Raw genomic sequence first — 15,967 nt, 5'->3', positions numbered from 1 at the left:
GGGGGGGTGTTAATTTGGCGTGAAATCTCACTCATTTTCATTTGATAAGGAATTAAGAATAGTTTATCAATATATGAAAAATGAAAAATAAACTATACCTTAATTTTGTAATTTTCACGGTATTCGATTAGATTAGTAAAGGGTTCATTTGGTAATTATTTTGTTCTTTCATTTTTTATTTTTCATAATTAAGTTTATGAACACCATTGCTATTTGTGTTTTTTTTAATTGTTAAATTGGTTTAAAAATTTAAGTCAAGTTTTGAAAATTAAAATAAATTATTTTTTTAATTTAAATTTATTTATTCATTGTGTTTTAAACTCAATATATACAAACGGTAGGTGTCCAAAAAGTTTGGGAAGTATTAGGTATGATCAAAGTTGAAGAATTAGGGTAAGTCCAAGGTTTACACAAAATATTTTCACTGTTCCTAAACTAACTTTTAAAAATAAGCCGGGGCAAACACTTGATCGGAATAGAAATTCGAATAATCAAAATAAATAAAATTAGGTTGTCTTCTTGAATGAAGGGAATAGAATTTTTAATAATTAAATTTATTAAAATTAGGCTAAAATTAGGCACTCCCAAAATGGTTTTCTTTTAACATTTTCAGCTAAACATTATTAATATTATCATGCATATTAGCCTTTGCAAGAGCGCAAAATAATCATCATCATAACATATTTGATAATTCGATGGTTGCATCATAGGCATGATATTAATGTCACACTCAAATATTTTCAATGAAATCTCAACCAGGGAGAAAATTAAAAATCAATTCCGTTGCCGGGAATCGAACCCGGGTCTTTCGGGTGAGAGCCGAATATCCTAACCAACTAGACTACAACGGAATGGTGAAATGTTTGTGAGAAACCAGTCTCAATTATTAAAATGACAGATATTTATTTCCAATTACTCTTGGAACTTCACGACCTCTCGCCGCTGAGAATCAACCAATTGAACTAGAACTGAAGCCACTGCACTACGCGGACTCCCAAATTCGCCGGAGCTCACCGAAGAAGAAGAAGAAGGAGGAGAATTCTTAGCGTTGCTCCGCCGGAATTCGCACTCCGATGGATACAATGTTGAGCCATTTAACCACCGGTCTCCACAGCCGCTCACTCTTCACATTTCCACGTCTGAAACCACGGAGGCTCAACCACTCTGGCGGTGGTAGCGCCTCCGTGACCTGCGCCGCTAGCAAATGGGCCGAGCGCCTTCTCGGAGACTTTCAATTCCTCGCCGATTCCTCCTCCGACCACCCCCATTCTCTCTCATCTTCCACTGTCACCATCTCTCCTACTTTCCCTCCGCCAATTGCCTCCCCCGAGCGCCAGGTTTCCATCCCCATTGATTTCTATCGAGTACTTGGAGCTGAGACTCATTTTCTTGGGGATGGGATTAGGAGGGCTTACGAAGCTAGAGTTTCGAAGCCGCCGCAGTATGGGTTTAGCCAGGACACGCTGATAAGCCGCCGGCAGATTCTTCAGGCAGCTTGTGAAACCCTAGCGGACCACACTTCGCGAAGAGAGTACAATCAGAGCCTTTCGGAAGATGAAGATGGTACCATCCTCACTCAAGTCCCTTTCGATAAGGTAACGCTTATTTCGATTGTAATTTATATGATACTACGATCAATGTTAAACGCAGTAATGGTTAGTTGAGTTAAATTGACCTCTAAATGTAGCGAATATGAATTGAAGTTTGATATATGAGGCTGCAAGTTTTTTGTCTGCCTATGAATTTTCAGCATCCGAACCAGTGCCGTTTTCTGTTATGAGTGTAACTGAACAGGTTTTTGAGATTGCAATTGTTAATTTGTAGGTTCCTGGTGCTTTGTGCGTGTTGCAAGAAGCTGGAGAGACAGCGCTGGTTCTTGAAATAGGAGAGAGCTTGCTCAGAGAAAGGTTGCAAAAGTCATTCAAGCAAGATATTGTCCTGGCGATGGCTCTTGCTTATGTTGACGTATCAAGGGATGCTATGGCATTATCTCCGCCTGATTTTATTCAGGGTTGCGAAGTGCTCGAGAGGGCCTTGAAGTTGCTGCAGGTAAACGTTTGATTGCAACTCTTCAATCTCGAGATTCAATTATTCCGAAATGGTTCAAGTGAATAATGGTGATTATTGATCTCAAATGTAAAGTACTGACCAATGATGATACAAAGCATAAAATCAAGACTACATCTGACCTTCTAGTTATGTTGTGCTGATTGATGACACTTACCTTTGCGAATGTAGGAAGAGGGTGCCAGTAGCCTTGCACCAGATTTGCTTGCACAAATTGATGAGACATTGGAAGAGATAACACCTCGGTGTGTTCTGGAACTTTTAGCTTTACCGCTTGATGATGAGTGGCGCACAAGAAGGGGAGAGGGTCTTCATGGAGTGCGGAATATTCTGTGGGCTGTTGGAGGAGGGGGAGCAACAGCTATTGCTGGTGGGTTCACCCGTGAAGATTTTATGAATGAGGCATTTGAACGAATGACTGCATCTGAACAGGTTCTTGCAGAATTGGAATCTCCAAAATTACTATCCTGGATTTTGCTTTTGCTGCTTGTTACATTAAGCCTCTATTTTTCTTGTTGAAAGGTTGATCTCTTTGTTGCTACACCAACAAATATTCCTGCAGAAAGTTTTGAAGTTTATGGAGTGGCGCTTGCACTTGTGGCACAGGCCTTTATTGGCAAAAAACCACACCTTATCCAAGATGCTGACAATCTCTTCCAACAACTTCAGCAAACTAAGGGAGGGACTGCTGGCACAGCATATGCAGCTCGTGAGGTTGATTTTGCTCTTGAGAGGGGGCTATGTTCATTACTTGGTGGAGAACTTGATGAGTGTCGATCATGGCTGGGCTTAAACAGTGAGAGTTCACCTTATAGAAATCCTGCTATTGTAGATTTTATCCTCGATAATTCGAAGGATGATTCTGAAAATGATCTCCCGGGGCTATGTAAACTGTTAGAGACATGGCTGGCAGAAGTGGTGTTCTCCAGATTTAGAGACACTAAAAATATTTATTTTAAGCTTGGAGATTACTATGATGATCCTACGGTTCTGAGGTACTTAGAGAAACTGGAAGGAGTTAATGGTTCACCCCTGGCTGCTGCTGCAGCTATTGTGAAGATTGGCGCTGAGGCGACTGCAGTTCTAGATCACGTAAAGTCGAGTGCAATTCAGGCACTGCAGAAGGTGTTTCCCCTTGGTCAAAACAGTTCTAGGCGCGAGGCAGACGCTGAAATGGATTATGTTTTTCCTGCTATAAATAATCAAGGACCTATAGTGAACTTCGATGAGAATGAACCCACCAACTTATCAAAGGTTTCTGAGAGCTCTAAATCTGATGAAATAAATGATGAAAAACCGATAACTGATCAAATTAAAGATGCAAGTGTGAAGATCATGTGTGCTGGTGTGGTAGTTGGGCTAATAACTTTAGCTGGCTTGAGATTCTTACCTGCTAGAAATGGCACATCTGCTCTAATTAAGGAAGCTGATTCCTCAATGGCATCCGATACCAGTGTGGGTATGATCTAAATACTCAAAAATAACAAATAGAAAATAGTAATTTTAGCTTCCTAATTTAGACTTTCTAAATTTCTAGGCAGTTGTCTTATAATATAAGGTATTTTCTTGTGTAAATGTTAAAAACATTGTTGAAAATCATTTTATGCTTTGGAGAATTTATAGTAGAATTGTATGAGCTATATTGAGGCATAATCATTCTTGTTCGGGTGGTATTCATTGTCTATATCATTTCTTTAATGGGCCTGGTTTTGATTTGTCCAGTTCACAATAAGCACAGGGCAATTCATATTTTTATTTTATAACCTCATGTTATGTATGGAGCGTGCTCTTGTCAAAAGTGGTTTAGCTTAAACTTTGATGGAACAACTGGTAGCAATTTCACTGTTTGAGAGGCCTCTGAAACTCTCTCCCAACAATACACAAAATTCACGTAAGGGATAATGCTCTCTACGGAAATGGCTCCACTGGTCCCCTCCCCACCAAATATTCCCTCTGAAGATAACTAACTTCACCCCCTCCCTTGCGTGCTTTGCTCTCCTTGCTTATGTGAACCATGTGGGAGGATTTTGCGTATCAAACTTCTTTAGCTGATATGGTTTCATTCCTTTTCTGTTGTATGATTTACATTGCTATCCCTTGTGGCCATCAAAACTTGCAGATGTTTTTCCCTTCTCACGTGGAGGCAAAGTAGAGTTTCGTTTCTTATGCCTCTGCTGCAAATTGTCAAATTTCTTCTCTCCCTTTTGGCATTACTGGACAGTGCCTATCCTGACAAATTGGATTGTTGTTGATTTTACATCAAGAAACTTTGAATCAACTCTATTCATCATTCATTTCTAATGCAGGGTTATAAGTAGGAGTCCAATGCTAGATCTTTTTTGCATTTTAATTAGCATATATTATTTTGAGCATATCTCAGACATATATTACCTACCAAAAGTCAACGGTTTGATCCCCTACCCCCAATTGTTGAACTAAAAAAAATTATCATATATTATTTTGGATTCATTTTTTTTTTTTTTTTTGCATATTAGTAAGTTTTTAGTACCACTTTAGAATGATGTTGTCCTTGATGTATTTTAAATTATAGTTTTGATTAAATTTCATAATTTTTATTGGACATGTAAGTCCTAGTTGAAGTCTAATAAGTCTCGTGGTTAAGTGGGATTTTTCTTTTTTCTTTTTAGATGCAGTACTGTAATAATTTTCCGGCAGATTGAAAATGTTATATAAGTTTGATCAGTTTCCAACTCAGCTTTTCTCAAAGGTTTGTGACACAATTCTAGGGCCTAGGTGGATTCATAATGTGCTTTAGTGTATTCTATAACTCAACTTTCTATCATTTTGCTGTTTTTCATCATAATGGTGATACCAAATCTGATTTCAGATTCCAATAGCCAACTTATCTAAATAAAATTATGAACTGATTCCTCTGTCAATTTCATGGGAGGAAACCTGATCTCTGAGTTTCATAACCCGATTTTTAATTGTGCAGCATCGGAAGTTGAAAAGTACAGGGAGGAACCATCCAGAATGGATGCACGGATTGCAGAAGGTCTGGTTCACAAATGGCAGATCATTAAGTCTCTGGCTTTTGGACCTGATCATTGCCTAGCAAAACTATCAGAGGTATGGATGTTCCACATTCGTATAGAAGATTACTAGCTGCATGAAAATTGACAAAATGGCATCTCCCCCCTCCCCTCCTCCGCAAAAATAAAATAAATTGATTGTTAAAGTACAAGATTGTCTTGTTAACATCGTTGCAGTTTTATGCAGACCTCCTGATAAGCAAACATTTCAATTATTTTTCTGGGGTGTTTAATTTTTCCAAATTGGTTTCCACTTCCATCAAATTTGCTTAAGTAGCACTTAATTTTATAGAACCTAAAGAATTTTAAACGAGACTTCTTTATATCTTACCAGGAAAAACATTATGAAATGACTAAATATGGAGATTCGGAGAATTAATGGTATATCTATAGTGGGATTTATATTGGATTCTAGTATGCATCTTTTGAGTGTTCAATTTCATGTACTTTCCACTGAAGCAAAGAAAAGCGCTTCTTGTTTAAGCACCTATGTTTCCCTTTCCGATGGTGATGAGATATAAGAATTACCACTTTCATCACATTTGCTTCAGTAGCATTTATATACGTAGAAATTTAAGTATCTTAAATGAATTTCTCAATAGTTTTGTCATCAAAAGGTTCATTGTGGAATATCTAGGAAAGATTTTTCCTTTCTGGTAATGTTTACAATGGATGTTGAAACTGATTTGTACGAAGAGTATCATTGTTCATATTGCTTTTAGGTTAAAGGTAACTCACTATCATTCTTTCAGATTTATATCAGAGTATTGTTTCTCTCACAGTTACATGTCGCATCTTGCATCCAACGAATCCAAAATTTATCAACTTGTCCTGTTTTAGCAATGCATTGATGCAACTAAAAATTTAAAGTTCTCCAGTATGCTTTTGAGTGGTTTTGGAGGGAAATCAATTAAAGAAAACATAACGCCATTCATGTATCTTTTCCAGATTTTGGATGGTGAGATGTTGAAGATCTGGACGGATCGTGCAGCCGAAATTGCGGAACTCGGTTGGTTCTACGACTACAAACTATCAAACCTGACCATTGACAGTGTAACAGTGTCGTTAGATGGTCGGCGTGCTGTGGTGGAAGCAACTCTTGAAGAATTAGCCCATCTCATTGATGTAGACCATCCAGAACACAATGCTTCAAACAGCAAAACCTATACCACAAGATACGAGATGTCATATTCCAATTCAGGATGGAAAATTTCCAAAGGTGCTGTTCTCGAATCATAATTGGAAAGTTGTAAAATTTCATTAGCCTGTAAATGCATTTCTTCTGGGTTGTTTTTTATCATAACATTTTTAGTGTCTGTGAAGAGGAAGAGAGCTGGGAAGTGAGGCATCTGTCAAGGGTTATGGAATTTATTATATGTTAATAATATATTTTCAGCTTTTTTGAGCAGTTCAAATTTAGTTTATCATACATTCCCTGTCTCATACACTATATTACTTTATAATGATCTGGGTAAATGTTACTAAACGCGCTTGCTAAGTGTGCATCTCGTATGAGGATCAGACTCTCACAAGCTCTCTCACATGAGGTTCTTTCTCTCTTTCTTTGTCTGTCTTCGTTTATCTTTCTAACTCTTCCTCTCTATCACTCTCTCTCTCTGTCTCTTTGACTCTTCCTTATTACTCGTTCTTCTCCTACATTATTTATCTCTCTCCATTTTATGGGACCAGCTGTCAACCGAGCGCAACAGCTCAACTGCATCGCAACAGAGCTACGAGTGAGAGCTGGGCCTAGATATTCTATTCAGATTTGGTCTTCAAGCTCCCACGTTTGAAGACAACATGTGATTCTTCATGCCAGGTTTGATCCTCATGTTTGCACTCATCAGTTGTGAAATGTGGAACCTATTTATGATATTGTAGCGATTTACGAAAGCTGGGGTCAGTGGGTACTGGAAAGCCTATTGGGGAAGACTTTAGCTTCTAAGAAGCTCGGTATCTACCTATTTTAGGTTCTGAACGGTTTAACATTTTTCTTTTTAAAAACTGCAGTTCAGTTTTGGTTCGACTCTAAAACCGAGCTGAACTGAACGGTGAAAACTTATATGAGGAACTACCTTTCAAGCAACAAGGAGAAGTAACCATATGGAAGTGAAGATTAAGTTACTGGATGCATTTATCAAACCTTTCTTAGGAAGTTGCTGGATGGATGGATGTTCACACCACAAATAGTTCATTATTTTCTTTTGTTTAATAAGAAACCCAAAACGAGAGAATGACAAAAAACTTTATGAAGAGCACTCCAACCTGGGGCTGTATGCTATGCTGTACAGGGTCACAAAAATATACACAAAAAATTCTAGCTTGTTCGGAAAGATTCTACAATTCATTTCTTTCCATAGGAGCAGAAGCAGTGCGAGAGTAACTTGTGAAGCTCATCTTCTTCTCTATTTGGAGGACACCAGGTGATGTTAAAGATATTAAAGATAAAATTCCAACCTTTGTATGCAAAAACAGTGAAAGAGACAGGTGGTTGGAAGGCTCATCACACCACAAATAGTTCATGGAAATGAACATTTGAAAATTTTCAGTTTTAGGGAGGGAATTTTATTTTATTTTTATTATTTTTTTTGTTCACCAACACGTTGGGATAGGGATTTTAACGTTTTATCTTTTGGTCAAAGATATATGCCTTAACAGGTTAAACTATATTGGAAAAAATTACTAAAGGTGGCAGCCTCCTAATAACGTTAATTCGAAAATCCATCAAGACTGGGACTTAGGCTTCAGAAGGGGGCTTTTTGACAGAGAATTTGAAAGCTGGTTGGGGCTCACAAACAAGCTAGACATGGTTAGTTTGGGAGATTCAAAAGATGGAGTCATCTGGAATATTGACAAAGGGGGCACCTTATCAACTAAGGCTACCTTCACTCACATCACCAAACCTCGTAGAACCCTCCAGCTCCCCCTTTTTAAGACCATTTGGAAATCTAAGATCCCAAAGAAGATAAAAGTTTTCCTTTGGTCGGTGGTTCACAGAAGCTTAAACACTCATGACCGCCTACAGAAGAAATGCCGAACCTGGTTGCTCTCCCCCTTAGCTTGCCCTCTCTGCCTCAGTGAGGAAGAAACTCTAGATCACTTATTGCTCCACTGCCCATAACCTATAAGTGCTGGACTCAAGCTTTTAATCTGTTTAACCTTGACTATTGCCTCCCCAGCAAGGTTGATGAATGGCTCTCGCAAGCTCTTAATGGAGGAAGCTTCAGTAACGCTAGAGGAACCTTATGGTTTTTGGTGGTGGCTGCAATCTTGTGGAACACATGGAGGGAAAGAAACAATAAAATGTTTGAGAACAAATCCTCAGATTTCCCTTTTTATGGAGTAATGTACAGCTTACCATGTCTAGGTGGTACTACAGTTACAACAAATTCTTTTGTAATTACTCCTTAAGCTCGATTCTCCAAAATTGGAGGGCTTTTCTGTAATAGCTCTTTTGGGGAGGGGTTTCCTCTACCCCTCGCCCTTAGGTTGTCTTCTTTTTTGTGATCAATACTTACATCTCGTGTCTCTTATAAAAAAAAAAAAACGTTAATTCGAAAATCTGTATGCCCCTAGATAACTACTATGAATATATTTGAGGTTCTTTTGTGATTTCTCTCTCATGAGGCCGACGATATAAAACTGCCAGCCTCATCTAATAATTTCTCATGAAGTGGTGGGTAGTTTTATTATCAGTAAGTTTTAGTATCGAGAGATTATGATAGAAAAACTTTAGTGGGAAGTTTGCTTTCTTTTTAACGTGTTCTTTAGTGGCTATTAATCTTTCAATAGTACACTTGCCTATGTAAAGTTCATTGTCAATGAAATCAAATGTCTCGAGCGTTCGGAAAAGTAATTTTCTCCTGTTGTCAATTTAAACCACAGCAGCAAAATGCCCTTTTCTCATCATAGGAGGGAAAAAATAATTATCCTCTTTGTAAGTATATCCCTCGAAAGTGTTTATATACACATGAACAAAGCAGTCAATCAGACTGATAATATAACATAAAAGATGAAAAGTGAGAGAATCTTATCCATCTTCTAGGGCATTTTCATTCAAATAATTGGATTCTACAAGTATGGATGAGTAGAGACATTAATATATGTACTAATATGAGATGGTACAAAGCTTAAAAAGGAAGAGACATATTCCTTTTCCAAGACCTGTGATCTAAGGATTGGAGTGAGAAGGATAGCCCAAACATCTCCCTGGAGACCTGAGTTGGTTCCACAAATCCAAGTAGCTTTGCCACGAGGGCAGCACTTTCGCTGATGTGGCCGAAGTCTTTTGTTCTTGACCATAGCATTCGTGCCAATTGTATGCCTCTTTGCTTTGTCTTCAAGTCAATACCCCACTTCTTGTAAAGGGCCTCTCTTTCCTTCATTGAGAACTTCTTCTTCATCCTCCTTGCCAACATTTCCCTCTCGCGGTTTAGAGCTTTCAAGCTGCTCCAGTTTACAAAATATTTTAGTACCAAGTAATTACACTGGATGAATTTAGCAATTTGGTCTAGAATCCAATGTCAACTCTTTCTTTGATACAAATACATGTTTTCCTTCTGGTTTCTAGACCAATACTTCCTCAAGATATAACAGTGTACAAATAAGTGCATGCCACGTTTCAAAATTTAGCTCTCTTACATGCTATTTCCTTCTCATGAAGAGAGAAACCGCAACTTATATGCATGAAAATTTCTTTCAGGAATGAAGTATATGATCTATGCCCTTCTCTCAAAATTCGTAGGGGTTTCTGTAAGAAACTCTTGATCCTCTTAAAGTTTAACAGTAAAAAGTAAATTGGTTGGTACTTTCGTCTGCAAATGCTAAGTATGGATATGGGCTGCTTAAACTAATTCTATTTGGGTCTGCTCAAAAGTTCTGTCTACATTATTAGATTATGCCTTGGATGAAACTCTGCAAATGGAAAAAATAAAAATAAAAGAAAAGAAAAAAAGAATATACCTCGAAGCTTGAGTGATAGCATCACCCTTTCGAGCATTAGTTCCTCGAGAAAAGGCTTCCCTTATGAAGAACAACCTTCTAAGCTCAACTTCCAAGTACACTGCGTCTGATGGGTCTCCTTTAAAAAGGATGAAGAAATAAGACCTGTGAACCAAGGGTACGTTGCAAACATCCCAAAGCTCAATAATCTCTCTTTGCTGATTCTGGAACTCTATGTCCCAATCAGAATTCGACCAGGAATCTTGTGCGTCTTCCACTTGAACGTCTAGTGTGGTTTCTTTAGGTTCATCCATCTTAGAGACCCTCCCCAGCCTCTGTCGTACACATCCATTGCGATAGTAAGAGAGAAATACCCCAAATAGAGGTCAAACTCCATATTTATTACCCTTTTCATGAATATATATTCTTTTAAGTGGTTGATATAACAAAAGAAAGAAAAGGAATCTCTAAACGTCATGATTTTCAATGGTTAAAAAAGAGAATGAAAAAATGTCAAAAGAAAGGTAAACTCACCGAACTAGATCGCTTCTTTAGCCGGGTCTTGGACTTTCCTGTTTTCTCGGTTGAAAAGTTGACAACACTGGTATTATCATCATCTTCATCTATTATTTCCAAAGGTTTAGTTTCTGAACAATGACTGCAAACTGATTCTGAGTCGTTTGCATCCAGATTTCCACAACTTAAACCACGCTTTCTCCGACTACCTTCTGCTACTCCAGAGAAGTTTACTTCAGATCCAACAGTCAGTGCTTTCTTATCCTGTTCTGCCTTTTCAATCCAAGTAGGAGGTTGGAGGGCCATCAGAACAGTCAAACAACTCTTGCTTCTAGCCAACTTCAAGTTTTGAAAGCCAGCATCAGCTGATTTAATGGAGCTAAAAGATTGCTCGGCAGGATAAAGGTTTACAATACAATTTAATGTTTTCTGCATCTCTGCATTATTTGGCATAAAACCATCGTAACTATAACCTGTGTTAAGTGTAATTAACTCCTTATTCTCCCTCTCTGGGGATGTCACTTGATCATTCCCAAAAGTACTGACCATCTTTCCTTCATTTTCTTCAAATCTAGCTAAAGTTAAATCACCTTCTTTGTGTGGTGTTTCTTTTGGTTCTTCTAGTTCAATGCATTGAACGTCCTTACACATATCTTCAGAATTTGCACGAACACGTTGAGCAATCTCTTCCCAGTCGTGATAAGGATCAGGTCCAGCCAATGGAGTACTGCTATCTAGCAGAAAATTATCTTCGTGACTCATAGAGAATAGAGGATCAACCTTATGGGGGCTATGCTCTTCTTGTCCATTAAATGTGTCTAGAGTTTTAAGACTTGAGTCATCATCAGAACGTACATCAACTAGATCTAGGTCAACCAAATCTGGTATTTCTTGTACTGCACTTTCACTTAGCTTAAATATCCTATCTTCTCCAACTGAATGCAGTAAGTTCTCGATTCGATATTGAGCAAGATCACGCTGTCGAGTCAGTTCCTTTATCTCTCTGTCCATCTGCACATTATGAATAAAATAAAATAAGGCACAACAACAAGAGTGACCTCATAATCGCATAAACTAGATAATATAGAAACAACTTCTGCCTACCTCTACGTTCTATTTATCAAACAACCATTCCATTTTCATTAAAGCTTTCATCTCAGACTACAACCAACTGATTCTGAAGCATCACTTTTCTTTTGGGTTAACAGTTTGACATAAAAATAGCTGATTCCCGTCGTAAACCGAGTCAATGTTCAAAATGAATTCTAAAAGAACATTTCATGCTATCTTTTCTTTTTCATTTTTTTTCATGTTTGAAATTACATAGATGCCATCTAACCAAATTCAGATGCAGAAAAGTAGTAGACTAGAAGGCTACACCAATACATAACTTAGCTATGCCTGATTTAAGAAAAACTTTATTTTCACTTAACTTCCTATTTGAAAAGATTGAAAAGTTGTAGGAACTATATGCTCACCTGCTCAATTACAAGTTCTTTCTCTTTCAATAACGCAGTAGAATCACCTTTGACAGGACGTGGTGCTAAGCTCTTCATCTCACTCTCAAGTCTAGCCAATTCTCTTTGCAACTGCTTCACCAATGCCTTATCTGACACCACCACATTGACTTGTGCATTTGTACTCACCTCTTTTGCACAAGTAGCAAACAGTAATGTATTTCTTGATTGCTCAACATGGCTACGTGCAGGACTCATAGTACAAATAATAGCTGTTCGGGCATTCCCCCCAAGAGAATTCTGCAGTATCCGTGTTAACTTGGAATCTCTATAAGGTATGTGCCCATTCCTTCCTCCTCCTCCTTTGCTGCATTCCCATCATAATAGACATTAATATCATGACTATGGCAATGAGCTCAAAAAGCAGAAGGGAAAAGAAAGGCTAAACAGTTAGTCCCTCAATTTTTAGTGTGTCTAATAGGTCTATGAACTTTCAATATTGCGTTGGTTTGATGTCTAGTAGGTCTATTAGACACAAAATTGAAAGTTCAAGATATCCTAGACACTTTTTAAAATTTAGAGACCTATTAAACACAATATTGAACTTTTATTAGACATATTAAATACTTTTTAGAATTTAAGAACATATTAGACCTTATCCATCCTAACTTAATCAAAAGGAAAAGAAGAATAAACATGATCTTCAGTAAAATATGAGAGGGAAATAAAACCAAACCTTAGTTTGCGAATTACAGTTCCCAGAGTCAGCAAACTGCGGTTTATGTGGCAACCTTCTTTTAGTCTTGCACCAGCAGACATTGTTTGAGAAGCACGCTCACTTCCCGCAAGATCAACAAAATTCTGTACAAAGAAAAAGAAAATCCCAAGTCTTTTTTTTTTCTAGTTCTACAAAATCTCCTTCTTGCTTTTTCAAGAAGACTTCAAATTAATGCAACTTCCAAGAATAGAGCCAATATTTTACCACAGTAGCCGTGAGACTGCTTGAACGTTGAGACTTCCTAAATTTGCGAGCAGAACTTTCAATTGTCTGTAGGAATGATCATTTGTACGTTTGTTAATGGGAAATACAAGCACAATGTTTAAATATGCTTTTGGTACTTAAAACTTTTATTCATTTCCATTCTAGTTTGAACTTCTAAAATTTCAATTATAGTTACCAAACTTTCAATCAATTTCTATTTTAGCCCTTTTAACTTTTAAAATCTTAGCTTTGATCCTCCAACTTCTATTAAATTTCACGTTTACTCCCTACTACAAAAATGATAATTTGGGTATGATATAGGGATAATATGGTAGTGCTATAACACCACATTTCAATTAAGAATAAAATTGTGAAGTTTAATGAAAGTTGATAGGCTAAAACTAAAATTTTGAAAGTTTAGGGCAAAATGGAAAGAGAATAAAAAGGGACTAAAATTGAAATTCTAAAAAGTTCAGCTATTAAAATGAAAAAATAAAAATAAAAATTCAAGGACTAAAATGCAAAAGTGAACAAAAGTCAAGTAGCGAAACCATATTTAAACCTAGGGAAAAAGAAAACATGACCCAAATGAGAAAATTAGTAGTAAGTTTAGTGTTGTGCTTACTAGTCTTAGGATTTGATGCGATCTGGAGCTAGCTTCATTCAGAGACGTCTCCCCTATCTTTCTTTGAACTGTTTAAAACATATTATCAAAATCGTTGAGATATACTTGTATGATAAATAAGACACGTTTGATCATCATTTTTTTTTTCTATTTTTTAAAATTAAGTTTACAACTATTATTACTTTCACATATGTATTCCTTTGTTTTATTATCAACTTTTTAAAAACGTTTTTAAAATCTAAATCAGATTTTCAAAAATTATAAAGGTAGTTTTTATTTTTGAAATTTAACTAATAATTAAAATGTGTTTTAAAGAAAGGTAGAAAGTATATTAAAGAAATTGTAGAAGACAAGCATAATTTTTTTAAACTAGAAAATTAAAAATGAAATTGTTGTCAAATCAGAACCTTAGTTTTCAGTTTTTTTTTTTTTTAAATTAAGTTTATAAACTATACTTGCACCCATGTTTCTTTGTTTTGTTATATACTTTAAAAACGTTTTCAAAATCTATGCCAAAACAGAAAGATAAAATAAAATCATTATCAAATTGGTTGAAAAAACCAATTGTGCTGTTAGTAAAGGAAGAGTAATATTTTCACCTTCGCAAAATGAAAGAAGCTCATGGAGATGGTTCCTATCTCTCAGTGTTTCCTCTGTAAGTTTCTCAACAACCGTTCCTTTCTGTAACATCAAGGCTATACCATAAGAATCTCTATAATTGTTTTTTGTTTTTTTCCCCCTTATGTAAAAAAACAATGAATAAATAAAGATGAAAGAAGATAGTAAGTTATTCACCTCAGGATCATCAAGCAGTCTAAGTGGGACATTTTCTAAGCTGAGGAGATCTCTGACAGCTTCATTGTATATCTCAATCGCTGAAAACTTCAGCACGAATTCTCTGTCTGGATGCTATGATCCATAAAATTTGTCATATTAGTTGCAGCCGAAACAATTTACATGGTGGGTACAAAATTTCTATCTACGCGTCGCTAATTATTTTCGTATGCTATGGGTTCGATATTGATATTAGACCATTTACATGACAAAGTGTGATGTATCTAAGATAAACTTACCATCTCAATGTAATTATAAATGTCTGCCACAGAATATTCAGTGACTCCATTCATGGTGTAGGTCTTTCCACTGCTTGTTTGCCCATATGCAAAAATTGTTGCTGAAAAGTAAAGCCATTGTTAAACATTTGATGATATGTTAGGAATATCCAAAACAAAACAGAGAGAGAAAGAGGGCAATTACAGTTAATGCCATTGACCACAGAAAGAACAACTTCTTTGGCTCCTTCTTCATAAACTTGCTTTGTTGTACTGTCACATCCAAATACTCTATCTATCCACCATTAGGGCAATCAGGAGAATCACAGAAGAGAAAATCAGATCTAAGAAATTCAAAACAGGTGTTAAAAATCATTGTAACATTGTTAATTTTCTTACCAAATGCGTAAGATTGGGGAAACATAGACCGCTCGGGTAAGCTGCTTCTGAATATAATGGCATTGTTATTGATGCATTCCCAATCGGACAAATCATTTTTCACCAATTCCTTCTCGTTCAGCGGCCTTAACCTAATCGAAACACGAATCGTCTCTTCTAGACCATTTAAGCTCTGAATGTCCCCTTGTAATAGCTCATCCCCTCCCATTATCGATCGAATTCTTCCTATTCCCAAAAATCGACTCTCCTTCTAGGGATCCTCAAGGCCTCGAGATCCCTCTCCTGCACAAATTCACGAGAAAAAACAACAAAAAAAGTCCATTCAGATTCAGAATCGTACAAAAGAAAAAGAAAAAGAAAAATCGCAATCGTAGATGAGATCGATCAGAGAGATACCAGAAAGTCGGATTAAAGCAGGGGAAATCGAAAGGGAAATGAGGTTCCCGCCTTCTCGTCCTTTTTTCCAGAAGAATGATCTGAAAGGAAAAACAGAGGAAAAAGAGAGAAGAAGATCGAGAGGAAGGAGAAAAATAGCGCCACACACTAAAATTTTCTCTCCATTCCCTCTCCTCTTCGCCCCCCTCTCCCCTCTTTTTCTCTTTCCCTCTTGCCAACTTTGGATTCCAACTGACCGTTGAATAATAACCGCCATCCCCAACTAAAATGAAACTGCATATTTACGTTTTTAGCCTCCCACCCCTCTAGTAACCCTAAACTTCGCCAAATTCCCCAAATTTATCCTTTCTTACCCTAAAATTTTCAATTTTATGGAATTGCATTTTTTTTTATTATAACGTGTCACAACCTTTTGGTTGGAGATATATGTCAATTACCGTTGAACTATACTCCTTTGGCCATGGAATTGCATTTAAACT

General features: G+C 36.9%; 2 protein-coding genes and 1 non-coding gene across 3 annotated transcripts; 1 reads left to right on the top strand and 2 right to left on the bottom strand.

Annotated features, from left to right (window-relative positions):
• Positions 1 to 778: 778 nt before the first annotated feature.
• TRNAE-CUC (transfer RNA glutamic acid (anticodon CUC)) lies at positions 779 to 851 on the bottom strand. Its single transcript has one exon. It is a non-coding gene; the product is annotated as a tRNA-Glu (tRNA).
• A 47-nt stretch (positions 852 to 898) lies between these two features.
• On the top strand, positions 899 to 6,539 carry ARC6 (Chaperone DnaJ-domain superfamily protein). Its single transcript, XM_022288572.2, has 6 exons — positions 899 to 1,595; positions 1,825 to 2,049; positions 2,239 to 2,499; positions 2,590 to 3,526; positions 5,024 to 5,157; positions 6,069 to 6,539. Exons 1-6 carry the CDS (start codon positions 1,074 to 1,076, stop codon positions 6,357 to 6,359), a joined length of 2,370 nt encoding a protein of 789 aa, XP_022144264.1. The 5' UTR covers positions 899 to 1,073; the 3' UTR covers positions 6,360 to 6,539.
• A 2,580-nt stretch (positions 6,540 to 9,119) lies between these two features.
• On the bottom strand, positions 9,120 to 15,704 carry LOC111014073 (kinesin-like protein KIN-7E). The gene is made up of 13 exons (XM_022288688.2): positions 15,489 to 15,704; positions 15,093 to 15,374; positions 14,899 to 14,988; positions 14,715 to 14,815; positions 14,437 to 14,550; positions 14,241 to 14,322; positions 13,642 to 13,709; positions 13,017 to 13,082; positions 12,771 to 12,895; positions 12,056 to 12,401; positions 10,596 to 11,588; positions 10,083 to 10,396; positions 9,120 to 9,566 (listed from the first exon to the last, which is right to left on the bottom strand). The coding sequence occupies exons 2-13, from the start codon at positions 15,298 to 15,300 to the stop codon at positions 9,251 to 9,253; spliced, it is 2,823 nt and encodes a 940-aa protein (XP_022144380.1). The 5' UTR covers positions 15,301 to 15,374; positions 15,489 to 15,704; the 3' UTR covers positions 9,120 to 9,250.
• Between the last annotated feature and the right edge of the window lie 263 nt (positions 15,705 to 15,967).

This window comes from Momordica charantia (assembly GCF_013281855.1).
Source record: "Momordica charantia cultivar OHB3-1 chromosome 8 unlocalized genomic scaffold, Mcharantia_2.0 BLBB01000008.1, whole genome shotgun sequence".
Lineage (NCBI taxonomy): Eukaryota > Viridiplantae > Streptophyta > Magnoliopsida > Cucurbitales > Cucurbitaceae > Momordica > Momordica charantia.
This window is presented reverse-complemented; position numbering and strand designations above follow the sequence as displayed.